Source organism: Ovis aries, chromosome 6 (genome assembly GCF_016772045.2).
Source record: "Ovis aries strain OAR_USU_Benz2616 breed Rambouillet chromosome 6, ARS-UI_Ramb_v3.0, whole genome shotgun sequence".
Taxonomy (NCBI): domain Eukaryota; kingdom Metazoa; phylum Chordata; class Mammalia; order Artiodactyla; family Bovidae; genus Ovis; species Ovis aries.
The window spans coordinates 86,703,034-86,723,928 of NC_056059.1; the positions used below are offsets into that span (position 1 = coordinate 86,703,034).

Here is a 20,895-nt window from a genome sequence, read left to right on the forward strand (position 1 = left end):
TAAAAATAATGAGACTCCACTGGCCCAGTGTCCTTGCATGAAATAAAAGGGTGTGGGCTAATTGCAGGAGCAGAGCTGTTACAGTTTTTTTCCCTCCCATTGAGCTTTACTTTGATTGGTGGATTGGCACTTTAAATAAAGGTTTCAGGTCTTCCCTGAATGAGAGATACAGAGTGAGTCCCAGGCACAGTCCAGAAAAAAGTTTTAATCTTCTTTTCTTAGAACTGTCTTGGTTGGCATCGCAAGGCCCTGAGAGCACAGTGCATGCCAGCATTGAAGGTAAAATGTGATTTTATAATTTCCATGTGTTCCTGTTAGTTCTTTTCTCCTATCTCCAGGCAGCTTTTATAAAGAGGTTTTATCTTCATTTGTCACCGTAAGCTGAATAATAGCTTATGGTGAACCATTATTAGCATGTTCCCAAGAAGACATGCCTAATACCCTTTCAGCTAAGGGGAAAAGACTTATCTTTCGACTTTTTTGTTATTTGTGATTATTAGTGACAGTATTAAATTTGGAAAAGTATAGGAAGTTGAGCAAATCTTTTGCCTAGTCAGATTTCTGTTCGTGTAAATGTAAAGTGCCTTTTGAGTTCACAGAATAAATGAGAGATAATTCATTTTAGAAAGAGGAAAACTCTATTTAGAGACATATTTTACACTAATATCAAAGGAAATTAAAATATTTAGTTCATTTTTATTTTTAAAAGATAATTTTTGGCACGGTTTCCTGGATAAACTAAACATAGAATGGTACACCCTTTATACCTGCACATAAAGGTTTGTTATGAAATGACTGTTGGTTGTATTACATTTTAAAATGCATTTCAAAAATTTACTCTGGAAGGAAACAAAGTATAAAATTCTGTGACTCAAACTTTATAGATGAACATTTCACATAGTGGAAGGGATTTTTAAATTCATAATATATTTTATGAAATGAAGTTATAGAATATTCATGGAAGTGTTCCCACATGTTCATTTAGGTGGTAGCTTTGTTTAAAAAAAAAAAAGCACTTAGAAATTTTTTAAATTCTTCATCAATTCATTCTAAAAATTTGTTGTTTAGCAATATTTAGTTGTTTTGTTTTTGAATCTAGTTGTTTGGAAAAAGCAGAGATTTGGCTAACGGAAATATTGTCTTTAAACCATTCTGAGATAAAAATTCATCTGATTTGATTCTCCAATCCAACTCCGTTTCAGATCCCACTTTTCAAAATGAAGGACGTGATACTGATCCTGTGCCTCCTGAAAATGAGTTCTGCAGTGCCGGTAAGTCAGTCCTCTGGGGGTACCCTAGTAGAGACATAACCAGACAACAGACAACACTGAAGGACCTAGCTGAGTGTCCATACAGGGGCTCATTGGGATTAATCCAGTGGTATCTTCCTATTGAGTGAAAAGTTATAGCTGCCTAGATGTCAGCCTTTACAGTCCAAAAAGAAAGTAAAAAATGAAAGTTTTAGTTTCTCAGTCTATCTGATTCTTTGCAACCCCATGGACTATAGCCTGCAAGGTTCCCTTGTCCATGGAATTCTCCAGGAAAGAATACTTCAGTGGATTACCATTCCCTTCTCCAGGGGATCTTTCCAACCCAGGGATGGAACCTGGATCTCCTGTATTGCACGCAGGCTGTTTACCACTAAGCCACAGGGAAAAGCCTTACCAACCAAAAGCAATAGCCAAATATGTAATTTTCCTATTCACAAAGATATTTTAAATATTCCAAAGACAACTCCCATTGTTCAACTCAGAGTTTGGTCTTATTCAACTCAGTTATAAGATGTATGTGGTCTCCAATGATGTCACAGCACAGATTTATTATCAACTACCTGCTATCATTATGAAAGTGAAATAGAAAGAAGAAATTTCTCCAAAAAAGTAAGGTACATTTTCTTCTTCATTTTTAAAAGAACAATATTAGCCAAATTCCTATGGTTACAAAACTGAGCTAAGTAATTCCATTTGAAGCTAGCAATTACCAACAGATTTGCTTTATAGAGAGATACTGTGTGACCGAAAGCTTAAGTTTCTTAAATGAAAACAGGCCATGGCAATGGAGCTAATGGTGTGTTACACAGTCCTGCACCTGGCACATTCTCTCATAGACTGAGATGATTTCATATGAATATCATCCTTTGAGCACTGACCTACTCCCATCAATAGTATGTGATTCAGTTTACATGAAGACTTTATTCAGCTCCTACATGAATCTGGGAAACATTGACTAAGCACCTACCATGAATCCAGCAACATGCTGGAATTGGAGACATGAAGATAAATGTGACGTGGTCTCTTATCTTGAGAACCTTGTAAATGGCCTCAAATGAACTCTAAATATTTACATTTCTTGAGACAAAAGTTCTTTGGGTGTCTTAAAATATTTTGGAAAGGAGGGGTGGCAATGAAAACTGACTACTAGGATGAAAACCTCCATTCTACAAATAAAAAGTTTCTATTCCATTCCTCAACGTGAATTTTAAATGAAAAAAAAAACTGCCACCTTAGCTGACCTTCGTATGATACTGACACTGGGGTCACCTCAGCCACCAACCATCAATCTAACCCCCTGACACTCTTGGAACCTATAATGGTCCACAACTGTGTCAATCAGGTCCACTCTGAGAAAGAGGAAAATTGCTTAGGATTGTCAACTGACTGCCTGCCCAATCAGATGTTCTTTTACTTCCCACTGGGAAAGATATCCTGTATCTACATTCATGTAAATATTGTTCACTAATGCATGACTTAGATAAATAGAAGCAAAGTATTCTTTGTCCTGTAGTTGAATATGTTCCTGTTACCTTATTTTCGTACTGGCCAATAGGAGGAAAGAAGGGTAAACTCTCACATTCCCTAAAATTCTGAACAATTTGCTCACCAGACACACACACACACACACACACACACACACACACACACACACACACACATACACATATATCACTCTTTTTGCCTACCCAGCTAACTTTTTTCTCTTCTTGGAGTATTTGCTACACATTTATAGCTCTTTTCCTTCTATCCATTTGCAAAACTGAATTATTTGGAGAAATCAGCACCATGACTCAGATGGTGGGATTTCCCCTGTGTTAAAAAGTAAGAAAGTGGATAACATATGCTCAGAAAAATGTTCTTGAAATTCTTGCTCACAGAGGAAAACTATGTACTGGTGTGTTTTTCTATTTTAAGTGTGTAAGAAAGTTTCTCATCATTAAAAAAAAAAGTGGTGGGGGGTGGGTTTCTCTTGAAAGAGAACACCAATTATTCTTATTTCCATTTAGGCGTTTCCTCAGCAACCTGGGATACCAGGCATGGCCAGCTTGAGCCTTGAGGTATGTATTGTCAGAGTATTTACATACAATCGTTACATTGGTTTGTTTCTGATAAGAGAGAAATACAAGGGCTGTTTCTCAGTTTTCTGAGCCAGAAGTCAGTGGTTGTCCTCCTGTGAAGTTCTAGAGAAGTTTATGACATTTATTAGAGCCTCACCTTATAATTTTACTGCAGTTTTAAATTTTCAGGTGTTTCGGTCTTTAGAATACCATCTGTATGCAAATCAAAGCAATACTAATATTTAATACTTAATACATTTATTAAAACACATTGTTCTGAATTCACAAATGATTTATACTTAGTTCGTTCTCATTACAGCGTATGATAAAGTTCCCATGAGGAAAGTTTATCTCACAAAATTTAATTGTAAATGAGCATTAACACTGTAAGATGCTACCTCCTGCATAGACTCTGTCTTATTGCAGTTCTTATAACTAATATATACTCTGCTTAGAAAATCCCAGCAAAATAGAAATGTTTCAGGTGTCAGTAGAAAATATACACAGTTAAGAATAGAAAAATGTTTATGAGATTACAAATTTTTCACAAGGTCTTACAAAATTTATTTATATCATGACAGTCTAAAGGAAATCGATACTTGTATGTGCTAGAAGCTTTTTTCACATGGAAGCTAGTTTCATTGAGTTACTTTTTTTCTTACTTTCTAGCTTAACCTCAACTCAAAGCCTTCTAAACCTCTCCCCAGGAAAAAATGAAATTGACTTTAGAATTGGCAGCATTCTTGACCATCTATCTAGATATCATTTTCCCCAGTATTTTTTATATTTATTATTTTGAGGGTTTTTTTTTTAACTTGGGAAAGTGGTAGGGTTGCTTTGTTTTGATTTGCTTTAGTTTGTTTGCTTGTGTGTGTACGTGTTTTTTTCCAAATTTCTCTTTGGGCTGTATTTGTAAAAGGCAGAGTAAATTAAATGGGAGGAAAAGAGTCAATGAGACAATGTCTTCATGATTACACTGATATTTCAGTTGAATGGGCTATTTTCCCATGTTTCAATATGACCTCCACTTAAGTGATATTATCTCTCTTTTAATTAATGATAAAAAGCTTACTATTTTAATAGCAATAATAACAACAATGGCAGAATCATATTTAACATCTCCACTTTTCAGTGATGATTTGTGTCTCCTATCTTATTCAAGTTGACCCACCCCAAACTTTGTCTTAATATTATGATATGTTGAAAAATCAATTGTGTCATACACAAAAGGAACATATGTGGCAAACACTAACTGAGTTTTCTTTTTCTTGATAGACAATGAGACAGTTGGGAAGTCTGCAGGGATTAAACCTGCTTTCTCAGGTAATCGTATTTTCAAATATTTCTTATTGCAAATATTCATGGTATTTGTGGTAGTGATATTAGCAGCAGCATTGTAATTCATAAAATTTGCTTGTGAATAAACAATATCCTAACTACTAAAAGAGCAAAGAGTAACTGAAATAACCTAAAACAAAATAAGGACCTAGGATGGGATAGTAGGAAAAAAATAAAAATAATGTTGAATTTTCTTTAGTACAAAAAAATTCTTTTTTGTATTATCAATTTTATTATACAGCCCAAAATATGAATGCTTTTAAAAAAGCAAAATCTCACACAAGTTTATGGAAATATTGCAAACTGGCTCAGAATAGAAAGCAAATCTATTGGAAGACTTACCTATCCACATTAATGAATATCACTCTTACTTTTGCTATTTCTGCACTTTCTGTGATCTTTTTAGAAAATTAAAACCAAGACAACACTGAAATGTAATCATACTTTTGTTTTTCTCCATGTCTTTAGTATTCAAGATTTGGCTTTGGGAAATCATTTAATTCTTTGTGGATGAATGGTCTTCTCCCACCACATTCCTCTCTCCCATGGATGAGACCAAGGGAACATGAAACTCAACAGGTAAGTTAGTTGCATCAGCGTGTCTGAAACTTCAAGCTTTAAAATATTCCTCTGCTTGCTTTCTCTAAGTTGTCCTATACTAACCACAGACAGGTAACAGTAATGAATACAAAAAAACCCAAGTAAAATAAATCAAAATCTATAACTGTTTTTAGCACTTAGGAAAATTTAAAATGAAATGGTCCAGAATTTCAACCCATTTTGTATATCTATTTCAAATAGGAAGTTATGGCTTCCAAAATAAAAGAGACCTATGTTAAAGATATGAACAGTAATAATAAATAAACTAGACTCGAAAACAGGCGATATCTTAGAAAAATCTAATTTTAGTCAAGATTCCCTAAATACTAAAAGACACATTTAAAATGATGCCAAAGTCCTAGTTAAAACACCATGAGCCCTGTAGCAATTAATATATTAATCAGCTAATTATTATTTATTTGGTGCCTAATAAATACATAAGCCAAATGATAGGTTGGCTTTCACTCCATAGATTGGGAGTGAAAGTGAAGTCATTTAAGAATGGCTCCAAAGTTTATGAAATTTCACATCAGATTAGGGGAAAAGACAAAACAACACATTGCAAGGTGCTGAGTTGTGAGGTATAACTAATGAATGAAGTATAAATACTAATGAAAGCCGGGAGTTTAGAGATGGGAAATGCTTGAAGAGGTAAATCAGAGTTCACATTGTGGTGAAACTTCTAAGCCACTTTGAAGTGGCTGCAACCAATTTAAAAGTCATAGGGAGCTATTCACAATAGGTCATTTCAAAGAGGAGCAACCAAGCATGGTTACTTGAACAGGAAGCTTTGATTTCAGATGATTTTCCACAACAAACAGCATTACTGACAAAGCTACATTTAGTGGGACAGTAAATTACGTTAAGGGTGATTCTTTCTCCATATGATTATTTCCAAATTGAATTCATGATGCCAGAATTCAGTTGATATTTTATTTGGTTGTCCTTTCTCTTTCAAAAAAAAGATATGTATATATCATCTATCATGCGCCAGGAACTTAGAAGCTAGTTAAGTCCTGGGGCTATGAAGATAAATAAGACAGCGTATTCTGTATTAGTTGAAGAAGGAATAAAGACATGACATAAATCATTGTAATCCACTGAGAAGATGGTAACAGAAATACACAGAGGCAGTTGGAGGAACCCAGAGGAGGAAATAGCTTGTTCTACCCAGAAGTTCATATAGCTTCCCATCCACGTGAGCAGTGGTAGTCAGTCCCAGTGGAAGCAAGGGAGGTAGACACCTACCAGTCTTACCCAAATAGCATTGCTTTTAAGCAAATAGATGCTCTCTATGTAACACAACTTCAAGGCAAGTCCCATAGACTCTCTCGCAAGTTCAAAGTTCCCCAAGACCTTTCGCTTTAGAAATTCTAGACCCCACAGTTCAGTGAGCCATCACTTCCTGACGCTCCTTTCAAATTTCTCTGCAGTATGAATATTCTTTGCCTGTGCATCCCCCACCTCTCCCATCGCAGCCATCCCTGCAGCCTCAACAGCCAGGACAGAAACCTTTCCTCCAGCCCACCGTTGTCACCTCCATGCAGAACGCAGTCCAGAAGGGCGTACCTCAGCCTCCGATTTACCAGGGACATCCGCCCTTGCAGCAAGCAGAGGGGCCGATGGTTGAACAGCAGGTGGCGCCATCAGAAAAGCCACCAACGACCGAGGTACCTCCTTTCTCTGAAGTCCTGTCAGGATCATCCATTAACTTAGTGAACGAAAACCGATTTGCAGAGCACATTTAAATAATCAGAGCTTTGGGTATAATGCACGAAAATACAAATATGTGTCTGAGCAATTGACATATTTGGGAGTAGAACACAGATATCCACTCCTGCCCTCTGCCATCTGAGATGGGGAGTATGGATTCTAAAAGATCCTGTTCTATAAGACTGGTCTCTTAGTTGCAAAAGTGAAAGCTTTCACTGAAAATAAGATAGTCCAGAGAAGTCCAGGCTTCCTATCATCAAGCTCTTTTTCAGTGCTAGAAGACTGAGAACAGTGATTGATCTCTCAGCATTGCAAGCAGTATTGGTGCATTACCATTTCTCTGTCTGGTAGCTGCTGTTTGTAGTTTAGTCTTTAAGCTGTGTCTGACTCTTTGCAACCCCATGAACTGTGGCACACCAGGCTTCCCTGTCTCGTGGGGTGAGATACTCCTTTCTGGTGGTAGAGAAGACAATCAAGCAAAAGTACTGTGTGATAAACTAGAGAAAAAAGCAATGGACAGAAAAGGAAGTTACCATGTAACTAGTATGTGGCAGGCACTTAACATTCTCCAATATCATCCTGACTCCTATCCTATACAGATAAACATAATCATCTTTTTTTTTAAGAGAAAAAGAACAGATACGGAGAGGTTATAAAATGTTCCCAGTATCACACAAAAATTAAGTGACAGGGCCAGGATTCAAACCAACCTGACAGGCTCTGATCCCAAAATTCATTACTTTCTATGCTGCAAGACCAAACAAATTTGTGAGACATGATACATCCCCCTACTGTGCACTTGAGTCGTGTCAGGAAGGGGCAATTGTAATCTTGTAGGTTGTATCCTCCAAGCTGAAATGAAACTAAAAACATGGAAATTCATTTTAGATTGTTTATTTATGTAATTGTAAAAAGGATCAGAACCCTTTAAGTTCATTTTGTCTATTCTGATTGCTCAGTAATTTTAATATTTATCTGTAATGCAGCTGCCAGGAATGGATTTTGCTGATCTACAAGATCCACCGGTAAGTACAAATCTCAATAAGATACTTTCTTGGGAAATACATCTCAATACTTTAAGGAAGAAGAGTAAAAAATTTTAATTGTCCCATATATTCATAAATATGAAGTATAATGGGTTGCTTTGTTTTCTTAAATATTAAACACTTAAATTTATCTTAGTAATTCATCTGAAAATGTATTTCATATAACTCTTAGAAATGTCTGTAATGGGAGGTTTGCTGTGTTATAGCAAATATGAATTGTTTATTCTCTTTCTACCATTTAAAGATGTTTCCAATAGCCCATTTGATATCTCGGGGACCAATGCCACAAAATAAACCATCTCCAGTAAGTTTTTTTATACCATTTCTCTGTTTGTAATTTATTTCAAAACTTTTCTCTTGGGAATGGATTATGTGACGATTATTGTATTTATATTTAGCTTTACCCAGGAATATTTTACGTGACCTATGGAGCAAATCAACTGGTAAGTCTTTATCCTATTTTAATTAAATGTTACCTTAGGAGATAATATTATAAAATCCAGGTCTCCAACAGCAGATCCCATGTTTTCTGACTGCCGAAGTTAGCAACCGAAATGGCAAGGAGGCACATTTCCTATATGGATGATTCTGGCTGGGCATACAAACACACACACACACACACACACACAATGGCATTAAAGAAAAGGTAAATAAATTTTCTGTCGGAATTATCCAAATTGGCCACATTTATTCAATAATGATTCAACTCTCCACTTTACTCCACCTCTGGACACAGCATTAATATTAAGGTTTAAGGAAAGACCAATTGACTTTTTTCTTGAGTATCTACAAAGATAATAGGAGTCAGCTGGTTCATAATATGATTCAGCGTTTCTTTTTGAACAGAACGCTCCTGCCAGACTTGGCATCATGAGCTCAGAAGAAATGGGGGTGAGTAATGTCTTCAAACTCTTCTTAAAACAGTGGCCAAGGGAGAACAGTCACAGATGACTGGCTGCAAGAGGCACTGGCCATGAATGTAGCTGAATACACAACATGGGACTCAGGCTGTTCCACTCCAAAACCAAACGCTGGATTCTGAAGCAGCATGCAAAGAGTCATCACATTTCCCATGCAACTGTTTCTGAGTGATGAGCATTCTTGCACATAGAATTTTGCCCCATTTCTTGAATGCACAGGAGCACAGGAGCAACATCTCTTGAAAAGCCATCATTATTGAACAGCAAATGCTTCAAACCAAAAAAGAAACACACGGTTCATAAAGTTCCCCTTACTTCTCAGACCATTTAACCCCTCAAAACAACAAACTCAACAAAATAACAAATCATTTAGACCTCAAAATTGAGAGATCAAAAAGAAAAAAATTAACCAAATTTAAAATTTGATTATTGTAAAATTCCAAGTACATTAATGACTTAAGTCAAGTACATTCTTACTCTGTTATCATTATCCATGCATATTACAACTTTAAAATTTTAACAGACTCACAATTGGACTTTTTCTCTCAGAAATTTCTATGTTATATCTGTTAGAACACAAAACAAAACCATACTAAAGTAAAATGTCATTATCAAATCACATCAAATTAATAAATACAGATCATATCAAATTAATAAATATACATTAGCATGCTATCCCTCAAAGAAAATTCAAATCTCAAATTATTGAATGCCTTCTGTGAGTAAGACATGTAAAAAGATCCTCTGGAGATAAGTTAAATAAAATAAGGTTTCTGATCTCAAGGAGTTTACAGACTAATCAGTGGGAAAAATAGATACCAGAGCAGATAATGTGATAAGGGTCACAGCCCAGGGGTTCATAGTACCATCTCTGGAGGAGATGATGTGAAAATCTGAGGGTGGAGAGCCATGAGAAGGTAAGAGGAAAAAGTACTGACCCTACATAACACAACAAACACAACTGACTCTACAAAACAGGGTGAAAATTCAAATGACAATTTTCAGTTTGTAATTTTATTTAACTTGTTTATATTCTGCCTCAATCTTAAAAGATTTTCCTGTAGCTTATAAAAAAGACAATAAATATAACCAAAAAAACTGAAGTTAGAATTTTAAAATGAGTCAAAATGAGAATACAGATATGTAAGTTATAAGGCCATGCACAATCATTGTAAGTAGCCGAAGATTTTGGTTCTGAAATGTTTTGCAACAAAGGAAAAAAAAAAAGGAAACATGGTCAGTTCTAGAATTTTAACTGTCCACAGGAAGGAAATGTTACCATTTTTCCAGAGGAAGGAAGGAAGGAGGGGAAGAAGAACGAAAGAAGGAAGGAAGAAAAAAATTTTAAAGAAAAAATACCACATGGGGCTTCTCTTCATTAATTTGAGAGATACTGAGAAATTATATTGATAAGGTCCTCCAAAACTCTGCTCAACCTATTTAGGAATGGATCAGATTTATGTTTGTTTTACAGTGGTATTGCCCATTTCAGCTGCTTATTGTCTTCTTAAAACTAAATTCAAACTACCTTTTGCCTGTAGACGTGGTTCTTCCCTACTTCCCTGCTTCTCTTCTTTCCTTTCAGCAAACATTCAAAGGGTCTTCATCTCCCTTTCAAAGAAGTGAGAGCCCCACTCAGAAAAATGCAGAAGTCAATTTAGTGAGAAATGTGTTTATGCAAAGCTGTCAGCCAATTCCCTGTTCCCTATCAGGTTTTTGCGGCTTCTCTGTGAATTTGACCAGGTATAATTGCATGGTATAGTTAACAGTATGTGACAATAGTGTCTTTGGTAAATGGTTTTTTCCAGGGAGGAAGAGGAGGCCCCGTGGCCTATGGAGCCATATTCCCAGGATTTGGAGGCATGAGGCCCAGCCTTGGAGGGATGCCCCAGAACCCAGACATGGCTGGGGACTTTACTCTGGAGTTTGACTCCCCAGTCGCTGCAACCAAAGGCCCAGAGAAGGGAGAAGGAGGTGCACAAGACTCCCCCGTGCCGGAGGCCCACCTAGCCGATCCGGAAAGCCCAGCTCTCCTTTCAGAGCTAGCACCTGGTGCCCTCGGAGGGCTTCTTGCTAATCCTGAGGGCAATATTCCCAACCTGGCAAGGGGCCCTGCAGGGCGCAGCAGGGGATTCCTTAGGGGAGTCACCCCAGCAGCTGCCGACCCACTGATGACCCCTGGATTAGCTGAGGTTTATGAGACCTACGGTGCTGATGAGACCACAACTCTGGGTCTCCAGGAAGAAACGACCATGGACTCCACAGCAACCCCTGACACTCAGCACCCATTGATGCCAAGAAACAAGGCCCAGCAGCCCCAAATCAAGCATGATGCGTGGCATTTCCAAGAGCCCTGAGAGTCTGGAGATATCGGCTACTTTCTGTATGCACAAGCTCCCCAGCTTTGTCCCCATAGCATATCTGTTTGCGAAAACACTTATTACCCTTCTGCAGCAAAGGCATTAAAAGTGCTAAGCACATATTAATAAACACAAGTGGCTAGAAATAGTGTAGGTCCCCTTCTTGCTTTCATTCTCTTATTGAAATAAAATGTGCCGCCTGTCTCTGTGATTTAGAAATACTATTAATAACATCAGAGCAAGTCAAAGGGTCTCTTCATTTGAAAATCACTGTTTCTTAGCTATCTTGGCATTACAGAATTTCTCCCGCTAGCATGACACTGTTATATCCAGGAAATGTGACAGTACTTCGGAAATTTTTCTTTAAGCAAAGGCACATATTCTTAGAATTATAAGTTATTTCATTCAAACGTTATTAAACGGGGACTGGTCGACAATCCCTGACTGGTATTACTGGGTTTGGTTTACTGGATTTAAAATTCTCATTTGTAGAGTATTTTATTTAATCTAGTAAAAACATCTAGCCTATTTTAAATAAAGAATTTTTCTCACTGAAAATATCAGGAATTATTTATTATTTACATATATTTAAATGGTTAAGAGAAGCATACTCATGCCCTGCCTTTGCTACTCTTTAACTCATTTTATTCAACTTGTTTTCCTTTCCTGGCAAGTTTGAGTATCTACTGATGTCCTCAGCACTGTGCTAGAGAACAGGGACACAGACAGCCCCTGCCTCTGAGCTTTCAACAGGGGTGATTGACAAGTAGACAAACAACCACAGTAATAACAAAAATCTGGTGGCTCAGATGGTAAAAAATCTGCCTGCAATGACGGAGACCCAGGATCAATTCCTGGGTGGGGAAGATTCCCTGGAGAAGGGAATGGCAATCCACTCCAGTATTCTTGCCTGGAGAATTCCACGGACAGAGGAGACTGCCAGACTACAGTCCATAGGATCACAAAGAAATGGACACAACTGAGCGACTAACACACACACAGACACAATAACAAAAACAGCCACTCAAGGCCAAACTTGAGTGCTTTACATGTATTATCTCACAACAGCACTGCAGATTAGATATCCCCAACCCCCTAACACATGTGAAAAATGCTATAACAAGATCAAGTACAGAGTACCCAGGAACCAGAGAGATTAGGGCATCTCCAGGCTAAGATTGGGAGTATGCAAGGGGCTGGGAGGGAATCACACAAGTTTTCTCAGAACAGTATCGAAAGCATCTGCAGAATGAGGCCTCCAAGAAGAAGAAACCCAAGAGTCATGTGGGCATCATGTGAGAATTAGCTCATTTCTGTGAAACATAACGTGGGAAAAAGGAACCCAGATAATGATCAGTACTTGTCACCAAAGCTAGGGTTTTATCAGCCAGGGCTACTTGCCTAAATCAAGAGGTTCCAAGGCCAGATCTGAAAAGTCACCTCACCCCTAAAAAGTAGCCTACTCCCTCATTCTCTCCATTTCCTCTCAAGATGCCCAGACCAGGCCTCAGAGTCTGTGCAACTCAGATTCCCCTCCATCTCTTGTGGAGATTTTGGAGAATAAGCCAAGGAAAAGAGCCCTGACATGCCTCCTCACCTGGGCTATTTCAAGAGCCTTAACAGGACCATGCAGCCACTTCTTATTTGCTCCCTCTCTTCAGGCAGAGCTCTTATTTCCTCCCTCTCTTCAGGTGAGCTCTGCTCACTCCCACTCCATGGGCTGGAACTGAAGGAGAGATTCGGGGGATAAAAATTCAGTTTGCGTCCCATAGTGGCTCTGGCAAAAGTGCAAGGATAAGAGAATGATGGCCACAGTAGCCAGCAGACACCCACTGAGACCCACCTTAGCATTCCAGACAGTCTCCTAAAAAGTCTCCATTAAAGACAGGTATGAGTTCAAACCTTGACATCACATCTAATTATCTATGAGTCTTTGAAAGTGGAGACTTTGTCTCTCTGCTCCTGTGTTTTCATGTCCCTAAGGGAGTCAGAGTGCAACTCACCCCACAGGGTTGCTGTGAACACTAAACGAGATAAAGTCCACAAATAGAATTGCTACATCATAGTAGTTTCCTTCTTTTCCTACTGATCCTTTTCATAAGGAGAACCTAACAAAATAGCTTCAGTAATAGTGGAGAAATGGAATATTCCCATTATCTGATGAAATTGTGCTTTTCCATTCACACTCCATACCCTACCCCTTTTGTCCTTCTTTGGAATTCAGAGCAAGCATTTACAAGACCACATATGCTGGTTTCCCTGATGTCATATAACAGGCTCAAAGCTGGTCTCTGCTATTGGCAGGTGGGCACTTAATTGTGTTAATGGTTAGATCAGCTTTGACAAGGGGGATACCAAGCTGTTGATACCATATCACTTCAAGCACCAGTCCATGAGCAAACACCAAGGTGGGTTCAATATACCCCACAGGAGGAGCCATCTTAATTACTGGGAATTTCCTCCACTGTGACTCCCCTCCACTGGACATTTACGTAAGAAATAAATATCTTCCTACTATAGCCCATTCTAAAACATCTAAGTAGCCTGCCTTCTAGACATCCTTATTAGTAATTGTCCAGTTTTGTTCTTTTTGACTCCTTGAGCAGCTGACCAGTCTGGTGTTGACCCTGAGTTGGTATTGATCAATATCTCAAACCATTTGTCCTTCCATACATAAGAGACACCAGATATACTATTTGGAGTTCTGTCCACTCACTGGGCTTGTGCGGTATTAACTGTACACTTCCAGCAGATGCTAGAGTACAAAAATCCATAAACCAGGCACACATTCCTTTCTATTCATTAATTGATCATATATAGGGTAGTCATAATTGATTCTCCAAATTAGGATACTTTTGACAATGAAAAGTGGTGTCATGAATGATGAATAATGCAGACCAACAGGTATAAACCAGTACTACCTAGGGTAAACCTGGATATCTGCTTATTCTAGTCATACAGAACTCCCCGTGAAACCAGATGTATGGATTGAGGGAAAGGCATCAAGTTATATGAAAGTCTGAACCTGTTGCTTACACAAATTGAGGCCTTCGAATCCACTATGGCCTGATTATTTTCATTTATGATGGATTACTTCTGTTTATACTGTTTCATAGTTCAACGGATCATAAACCACCTAGTTCAGGATGAGTAACTCAAATAGCATAATCACTTGGCATCCCCAAGTCAGCACACTGGGTATATTAGGGTCCAGTAGCAAGGCAAGAACTTCTTTTCACAATGAAAATCCTAAGGTTCCATGCTCTTATTCTTCTGTCAGGGTTTGTCAGAGGTCCCATAAAGCCTCAGATACTTCCGTGGGCCCCTGAGTCATAAGTCATAATGTACACGTGACATAGAAGCTTATGCTACTGTATGTACCCCTTTCTTGACCTAGTTCAGTTCAGTTCAGTTATTCAGTAGTGCCCGACTCTTTGAGACCCCATGAATCACAGCACGCCAGGCTTCCCTGTCCACCACCAACTCCGGGAGTTTACTCAAACTCATGTCCATCGAGTCGGTGATGCCATCCAGCCATCTCATCCTCTGTTGTCCCCTTCTCCTCCTGCCCCTAATCCCTTCCAGCATCAGAGTCTTTTCCAGTGAATCAATACTTCGCATGAGGTAGCCAAAGTATTGCAATAGAGTTTCAGCTTTAGCATTAGTCTTTCCAATAAACACCCAGGACTGATCTCCTTTAGAATGAACTGGTTGGATCTCCTTGCAGTCCAAGGGACTGCTTCCCTGGTGGCTCAGACAGTAAAACATCTGCCTACAATGTGAGAAACCCGGGTTCAATCCCTGGGTCAGGAAGATCTCCTGGAGAAGGGAATGGCAACACACTCCAGTATTCTTGCCGCCGCCCCCCCGCAAAAAAAAGGGGCTCAAAGAAGTATTTTAATTTTCTTTCTTGACCTAAGTCCCACTCAAAACTGGCCACCTTTCAAGCCATACACTATGTAGTATATACATTGTCCTCAAAACACACACACAAAAAAACAAAGCATTGTGCTTCTCTCATCTTGCCCAGTGGTGCAAGCTGCCTCAACTTGCATTTCGCTTTAGCTATCTTGACATGTCCCATGCTCCTATGCCTCTAGAAATGGCATGAACCCCATAAACTTTTCCAGTATTTATCTTCCACCTTCTGGCTTGATTCTTCATGCTAATCAAAACCTGTGGCATTGTGTTTTCAATGGAATGGACTAGCATGGTTTCAAATGGGATTTGAAGATGATCAAGGACCCTCAGGACTATTTTATGATGGATTACAAGAAAGGTGACACAGTCTTGAGGCAAGACAATTTAAGTCTGTATTGTTCCCACCCTTTAAAAGCAAATTGCTTCTGATTTTTCTTACTGATTGGAATTGAAAGAAAGCATCTGCCAGAACAATAACCACATATGACATTCCATGGGCTTTACTAATTCGTTCCAATAAAGCTACCACATCTAGAACTTAAGCTACAACTGGCATCATCACCTGATTTATTTTGCAATAATCCACTGTGTGCCCATAACCCATGTAGCATTTGCATCAGCCAAACAATTGAGTTAAATAGGGATGTGGTAGGTCATCTTCGCTTCCCTTTATCTCTCAAGCCTTCAGTGGCGATGCTAATTGCTATCATTCTCCCTACAGGTCTTACCATCTTGTCAAGGGGATTGGAGGAAGCAGTACAGGTCTAGAAGCTTCCTTCCACTTGGCCTGTCCTACCATTATAGACTTAATTCCACTGGTGTAGGAATCAGTATGGAATTCTATCAATCACTAGGCATATCTCCTGACTATACATTCTGGGTCTAGGGAAGTAACCACAAGATAGAGTCATTTAACTACCCCCCCCCCCGCCAACACACACACACACACTATTAGATGGATGTGGACCAATTCTGTCTCTCGTCTGATTTCCAAAGATTTAATTGGCAAACTGTTAGGCTTTTCAGATTCAGAACCACTGTCTAATAACCTCCAGAAAGTCTGGGTATTTCTCTTCCCCCACTCCACTCTATACAGTCACCATAGTAAACTGCTTCTAGTCTCTCCAGAGAAGACCTAGGAAAACTTCCATAATATACATATGCAGTCTTTCTCACAGAGACCTTGTCTCCCCTCAGATAAGGGGCTCCAGGTCTGGGAAGCAGGTAAGGGAATGTGAATTCTACTGTGGTGACTTGAGTTGGGCTCAGTGAACCTAGAAACTTACCTTTTTATGCCAAGCAGCACCTTAACAGGAAGTCCATAGATTGTTTTCTAGAGACATGATCTTTTAGTCACCACCACATATCCCTGCTGGTCAAAGCATCCTGACTCCCATTCCATCCTGTGACTTAGTGTGGTAATTGCACCCTCCTTGTCTCTGAGAGACTTGGCCTCTGTTATTTCAGAATCCTATATTTCCCACTGATATTCCAAAGCAGCAACCTCCATCATTATACCTGCCCTGCTGCTGCTACTGTTAAGTCATTCAGTCGTGTCCAACTCTTTGCAACCCCGTGGACTGTAGTCCGCCAGGTTCCTCTGTCCATGGGATTCTCCAGGCAAGAATACTGAAGTGGATTGCCATCCCCTTATCCAGGGCATCTCCCGCCCCAGGGATTGAATCCATGCCTCCTGCGGCTCCCAAATGGGAGGCAGATATTTTACTGTTGAGTCACCAGGGAAGCCATCATATCTGCCCTACAGAGGATAAAACCACAGAGCTCTCCATAATGCCTTAAGTCAAGGAAGGGTCTTCTAGGCCCTTCTGGGTGGAGAAGGGTTGGGAATAAATCTGGAATGGTAAACATAATGGAACCATTACACCAATACCTGGCATTACACCAATGTGTCTTACCTGTGGCATGCCTGCCATCAGTGTAAAGAAGCGAAACTGAAAGTATTAGTCACTCAGTCGCGTCCGATTCTTTGAGACTCCATGGACTGTAGCCCACCAGGCTCCTCTGTCATTGGGAATTTCAGGCAAGAATACTGGATTAAATTGCCATACCCTTCTCCAACGGATCTTCCTGAACCAGGGATTGAACCTGGGTCTCACACATTGAGGGCAGACTCTTTACCATTTGAGCCACCAGGGAAGCCCAAGACAATAATTTTTATGTAGCACATGAATAAATGTATTTACATCAAGTGATGATGGTTTTTCATTTACAGATGTAAAAATGAAGTTTCTTTTAAGATAAATTTTATATAATAGGCTCTACACTCACCTACCTCAGTTGAACTACTGACTCACATTTGTTTCTTTATATGACTTTTAAAGTGTTAAAAATTTTGAAATTAAAAATAGTACAGATTGGTAGCACTAGTGGTAAAGAACCCAGCTGCCAATGCAGGAGACAAAAGATGCAAGTTTGATCCCTGGGTAGGGAAGATCGCCTGGAGAAGGGCATGACAACCCGCTTCAGTATTCTTGCCTGGAGAATCCCATGGACAGAGGAGTCTGGCAGGCTACGGTCCATGCAGTAGCAAAGAAACTGAATTACTTAGACTGAAATGTCTAATACATGACTGAAATGACTTAGCACAGACAGATTAGGGTAGGATACAGCAACAATCACGAAGGCAATTGTACGTAAATGACTATGTACATGAACAAAGTTTAGAAAAACACTGACTTAATTCAATCTTTGCATTTATAGGCAAGGGGTCTCGTGCCCAGAACGATAATGTCTTTTTTCAAACTCTATTTGCATTAGAGGTTAAAAATACAAGCCTTCAAATTTCCCCTCGGCTCTCACAGAGACGCTCCACAGCATTCAAGCATTCATTTGATAATCTAATGAAAACTGTGAAATGAAGACTCTTTGAGATTCTATTGGACTGCAAGGAGATCAAACCAGTCAATCCTAAAAGAAATCAATCCTTAATATTCATTGGAAGGACTGATGTTGAAGCTGAAGCTCCAATACTTTGGCCATCTGATATGAAGAACTGAAAAGACCCTGATGCTGGGAAAGATTGAAGGCAGGAGGAGAAGGGGACAACAGAGGATGAGATGGTTGGATGGCATCACCAACTCAAAGGATAAGAGTTTGAGCAAACTCCCAAGAGTTAGTGATGGACAGGGAAGCCTGGGGTGCTACAGTCTATGGGGTCACAAAGAGTCAGACACAACTGAGTTATTGAACTGAACTGAATATTCATAAAATTCTGCCTACAATTTCAGTGATTACTCAGACAGCCTACAGTCAAATCATTCAAATACCTACCAGTATGTGGTACTGTATGAGTGGAGGCAAATATTCAAACTGACCCAGACTCACAGTCTGAATTTTTCAGAGCTTGAAAATACTTTCTTTGGGAAAGTAACTCTCAAACACATGAAAGAAAGCTCTGAATTCTTAGGAGTGTTCAGCTTCCATCCAAAACTGCTCACACGGAAAGAAAGAAAGTGAAGTTGCTCAGTCGTGTCCGACTCTTTGCGACCCCATGGACTGTAATTCACCAGGCTCCTCTGTCCATGGGATTCTCCAGGCAAGAATACTGGAGTGGGTTGCCATTTCCTTCTTCAGGGGATCTTTCCTATTCAGGGATCAAACCCGGGTCTCTCACATTGCAGGCAGACACTTTATCCTCTGAGCCACCAGGGAAGGGTTGGCTAATGCAGACTGTATGTGATTATCAGTCAAAGAACATCAATCAACACACAGATGGGCTGCATTTTGCAAAGAGGGGCACCAAAGACGAAGTTTAGACAGTTCCTTTCTTCCTGAAACACTGGAGACTGGGGGGAGGTGGGAATACATGCAACCACATTCCACAAAACCAGACGCTAGAAACAAAATTCCCAGTTTTAAGAAATAATCATTACAAAGTTGTCTGTCATCATACCTTTTGCTGATGCCTTCAGCTTTCTCCCTGCACTTTCATCTTTCACAGGGCTCAGCACTTTTCTGCCAACAGACCCCCACATAACCACCAGTTTGATAATGACTTAAAGATAAGCTATGTGAGCACTGTGAAGGAAATGACTGTGGGCTTTCCAGAGTGGACCGGGATTTACATTCTAATTTATTCACAAACTAGAAATGTAGTGGGAGGGGGCTGTTATTTAAAGATGTGTTTAGAAAAACTGACATAAACAAGTTAGTCCTGGAGATATGTGTCTAGCACAGGTTGGACATTATTTTAATATGAGCCTGACGGGCTACAGTTCATGCCATCACAGGTTCAGTCACGTCTGAGTGACTGAGCAACTGCGCATGGACGCACAGGGCTATGCTACTTCCATGAAGCAAGGAAAGCTAAGTCCCATAAGATGAAGCTACAGCATCACTACAGGTTGTAACTTGGGGAAAAACAATGGGAGATAGAAAGTCAGAAACCCTGAGACTGTCCCTCTGTCTTGGATCTCTGAGGCTTACTTTTATACCTATCCTAAGGCCAAGTATGCCAAGCCAGCTACTTCCAAGATGAGTTCATGAAACATATGGGTGTCGAACATGCAGCATTTGTCTCCTTTTTGCAGTTTTAAAAATGTTAGCATCAAGTACATATTTTTGTGAAAGATCCTGTGCAGGTGCTGAAGGTGGTCATCCATCTCAGTTTGCTGGAAAGCACATTTGTCCAACAAAGATCCAAGTGAACCCCAGGCACTAAGCACTGTTTTAGGCAATGCAAAAACAACAGTAAGGGGAACACCAAATCTGTGATATGACTTCAAGTAATGATAAGCCCTGTGATGAAAGCTAAAGCAGGGTAAGGGAAGAAAGAGGAAGGAGAGACTATGGGGTGGTTAAGGAGAGCTCCCTGAGGAGGTGGCACTTGAATTTCAAAACCGAAAGCTCCTTAAAGAACAACTAGTCAAACACGTACACTAAAATTTAAAAAATAAAACACTGTATGCCAGAAAGTTAAAACTTGCTCAAGGTTACACAGGGGCTTCCCAAATGGCTCAGTGGTAAAGAATCCATCTGCCAATCTAGGAGCTGCAGGAGACACAGTTTAATCCCTGAGTCAGGAAGATCCCCTGGAGAAGGGAATGCCTACTCACTCCTGTACTCTTACCTGGGAAATCCCATGGACAGAGAAGCCTGGTGGGATATAGTCCATGAGTTCGCAAAGAGGCAGACATGACTGAAGTGACTTAGTGCATACGTGCATACACACACATACACACACACACAAGGTTACACACAGACAAATGCGGGATCTACAAATAGAAGTCAGCCAGACCAAGGTATTCCCAGTCTGGGATTCTGCACTCCCATCTGCCCCATTCTAAAGCACCTTCTCCGTCTTGGTGTTGCACAGGCAGAAGGAAACATGTGACTTGACCCTGACCTCACGCCTGGATTTTATTAGACAGCAGTATGGCACAGTAGTTTAAACACCAATTCTGCTCTTCCTGGTTTGTGACCCCATTCCTTCATCATTCTGTGCCAGAGCTTCCTTATATGAAAACAAAACAGACAAGGCTAAGAAAGGTAATCAAATTCAACACGTTAGAACACACAATAGTGACTTGCATATTAGAACTCCATAAATATTAATACTAGGAATTACTATGCTTTTTAGAACTACTGATGTGTATAGCATTACCTATAATTACAATTGTAATGAACAAATTATTTGTGTAATGTTT

General features: G+C 39.6%; 1 protein-coding gene and 1 long non-coding RNA gene across 4 annotated transcripts in view; one reads left to right on the forward strand and one right to left on the reverse strand.

Annotated features, from left to right (window-relative positions):
• The window catches only part of LOC105612199 (uncharacterized), a 132,050-nt gene that overhangs the window by 32,226 nt on the left and 78,929 nt on the right, over window positions 1-20,895 (reverse strand). Inside the window, exons 2-3 of one of the 3 annotated variants that reach the window (XR_009601056.1) lie at window positions 12,906-13,034; window positions 3,573-8,620 (exon numbers count right to left, since the gene is read on the reverse strand). This is a non-coding gene — a long non-coding RNA (uncharacterized LOC105612199). Of the gene's footprint in view, window positions 1-3,572; window positions 8,621-8,683; window positions 9,219-12,905; window positions 13,035-20,895 lie in introns of those variants that run through there. The other 2 variants (XR_009601057.1, XR_009601055.1) reach the window with 2 other exon arrangements.
• Window positions 229-11,405, forward strand: AMBN (ameloblastin). The gene is made up of 10 exons (XM_060417182.1): window positions 229-279; window positions 1,203-1,271; window positions 3,281-3,331; window positions 4,607-4,654; window positions 5,138-5,248; window positions 6,748-6,939; window positions 7,969-8,007; window positions 8,273-8,332; window positions 8,427-8,471; window positions 10,757-11,405. Exons 1-10 carry the CDS (start codon window positions 265-267, stop codon window positions 11,303-11,305), a joined length of 1,179 nt encoding a protein of 392 aa, XP_060273165.1. The 5' UTR covers window positions 229-264; the 3' UTR covers window positions 11,306-11,405.

Bases quoted from the DNA above. Each gene is read 5' to 3' on its own strand.
- AMBN (XM_060417182.1), top strand. The intron at 4,655-5,137 runs GTAATCGTATTT...CCATGTCTTTAG, and splicing joins GATTAAACCTGCTTTCTCAG to TATTCAAGATTTGGCTTTGG. The intron at 5,249-6,747 runs GTAAGTTAGTTG...CTCCCATCGCAG, and splicing joins GGGAACATGAAACTCAACAG to CCATCCCTGCAGCCTCAACA.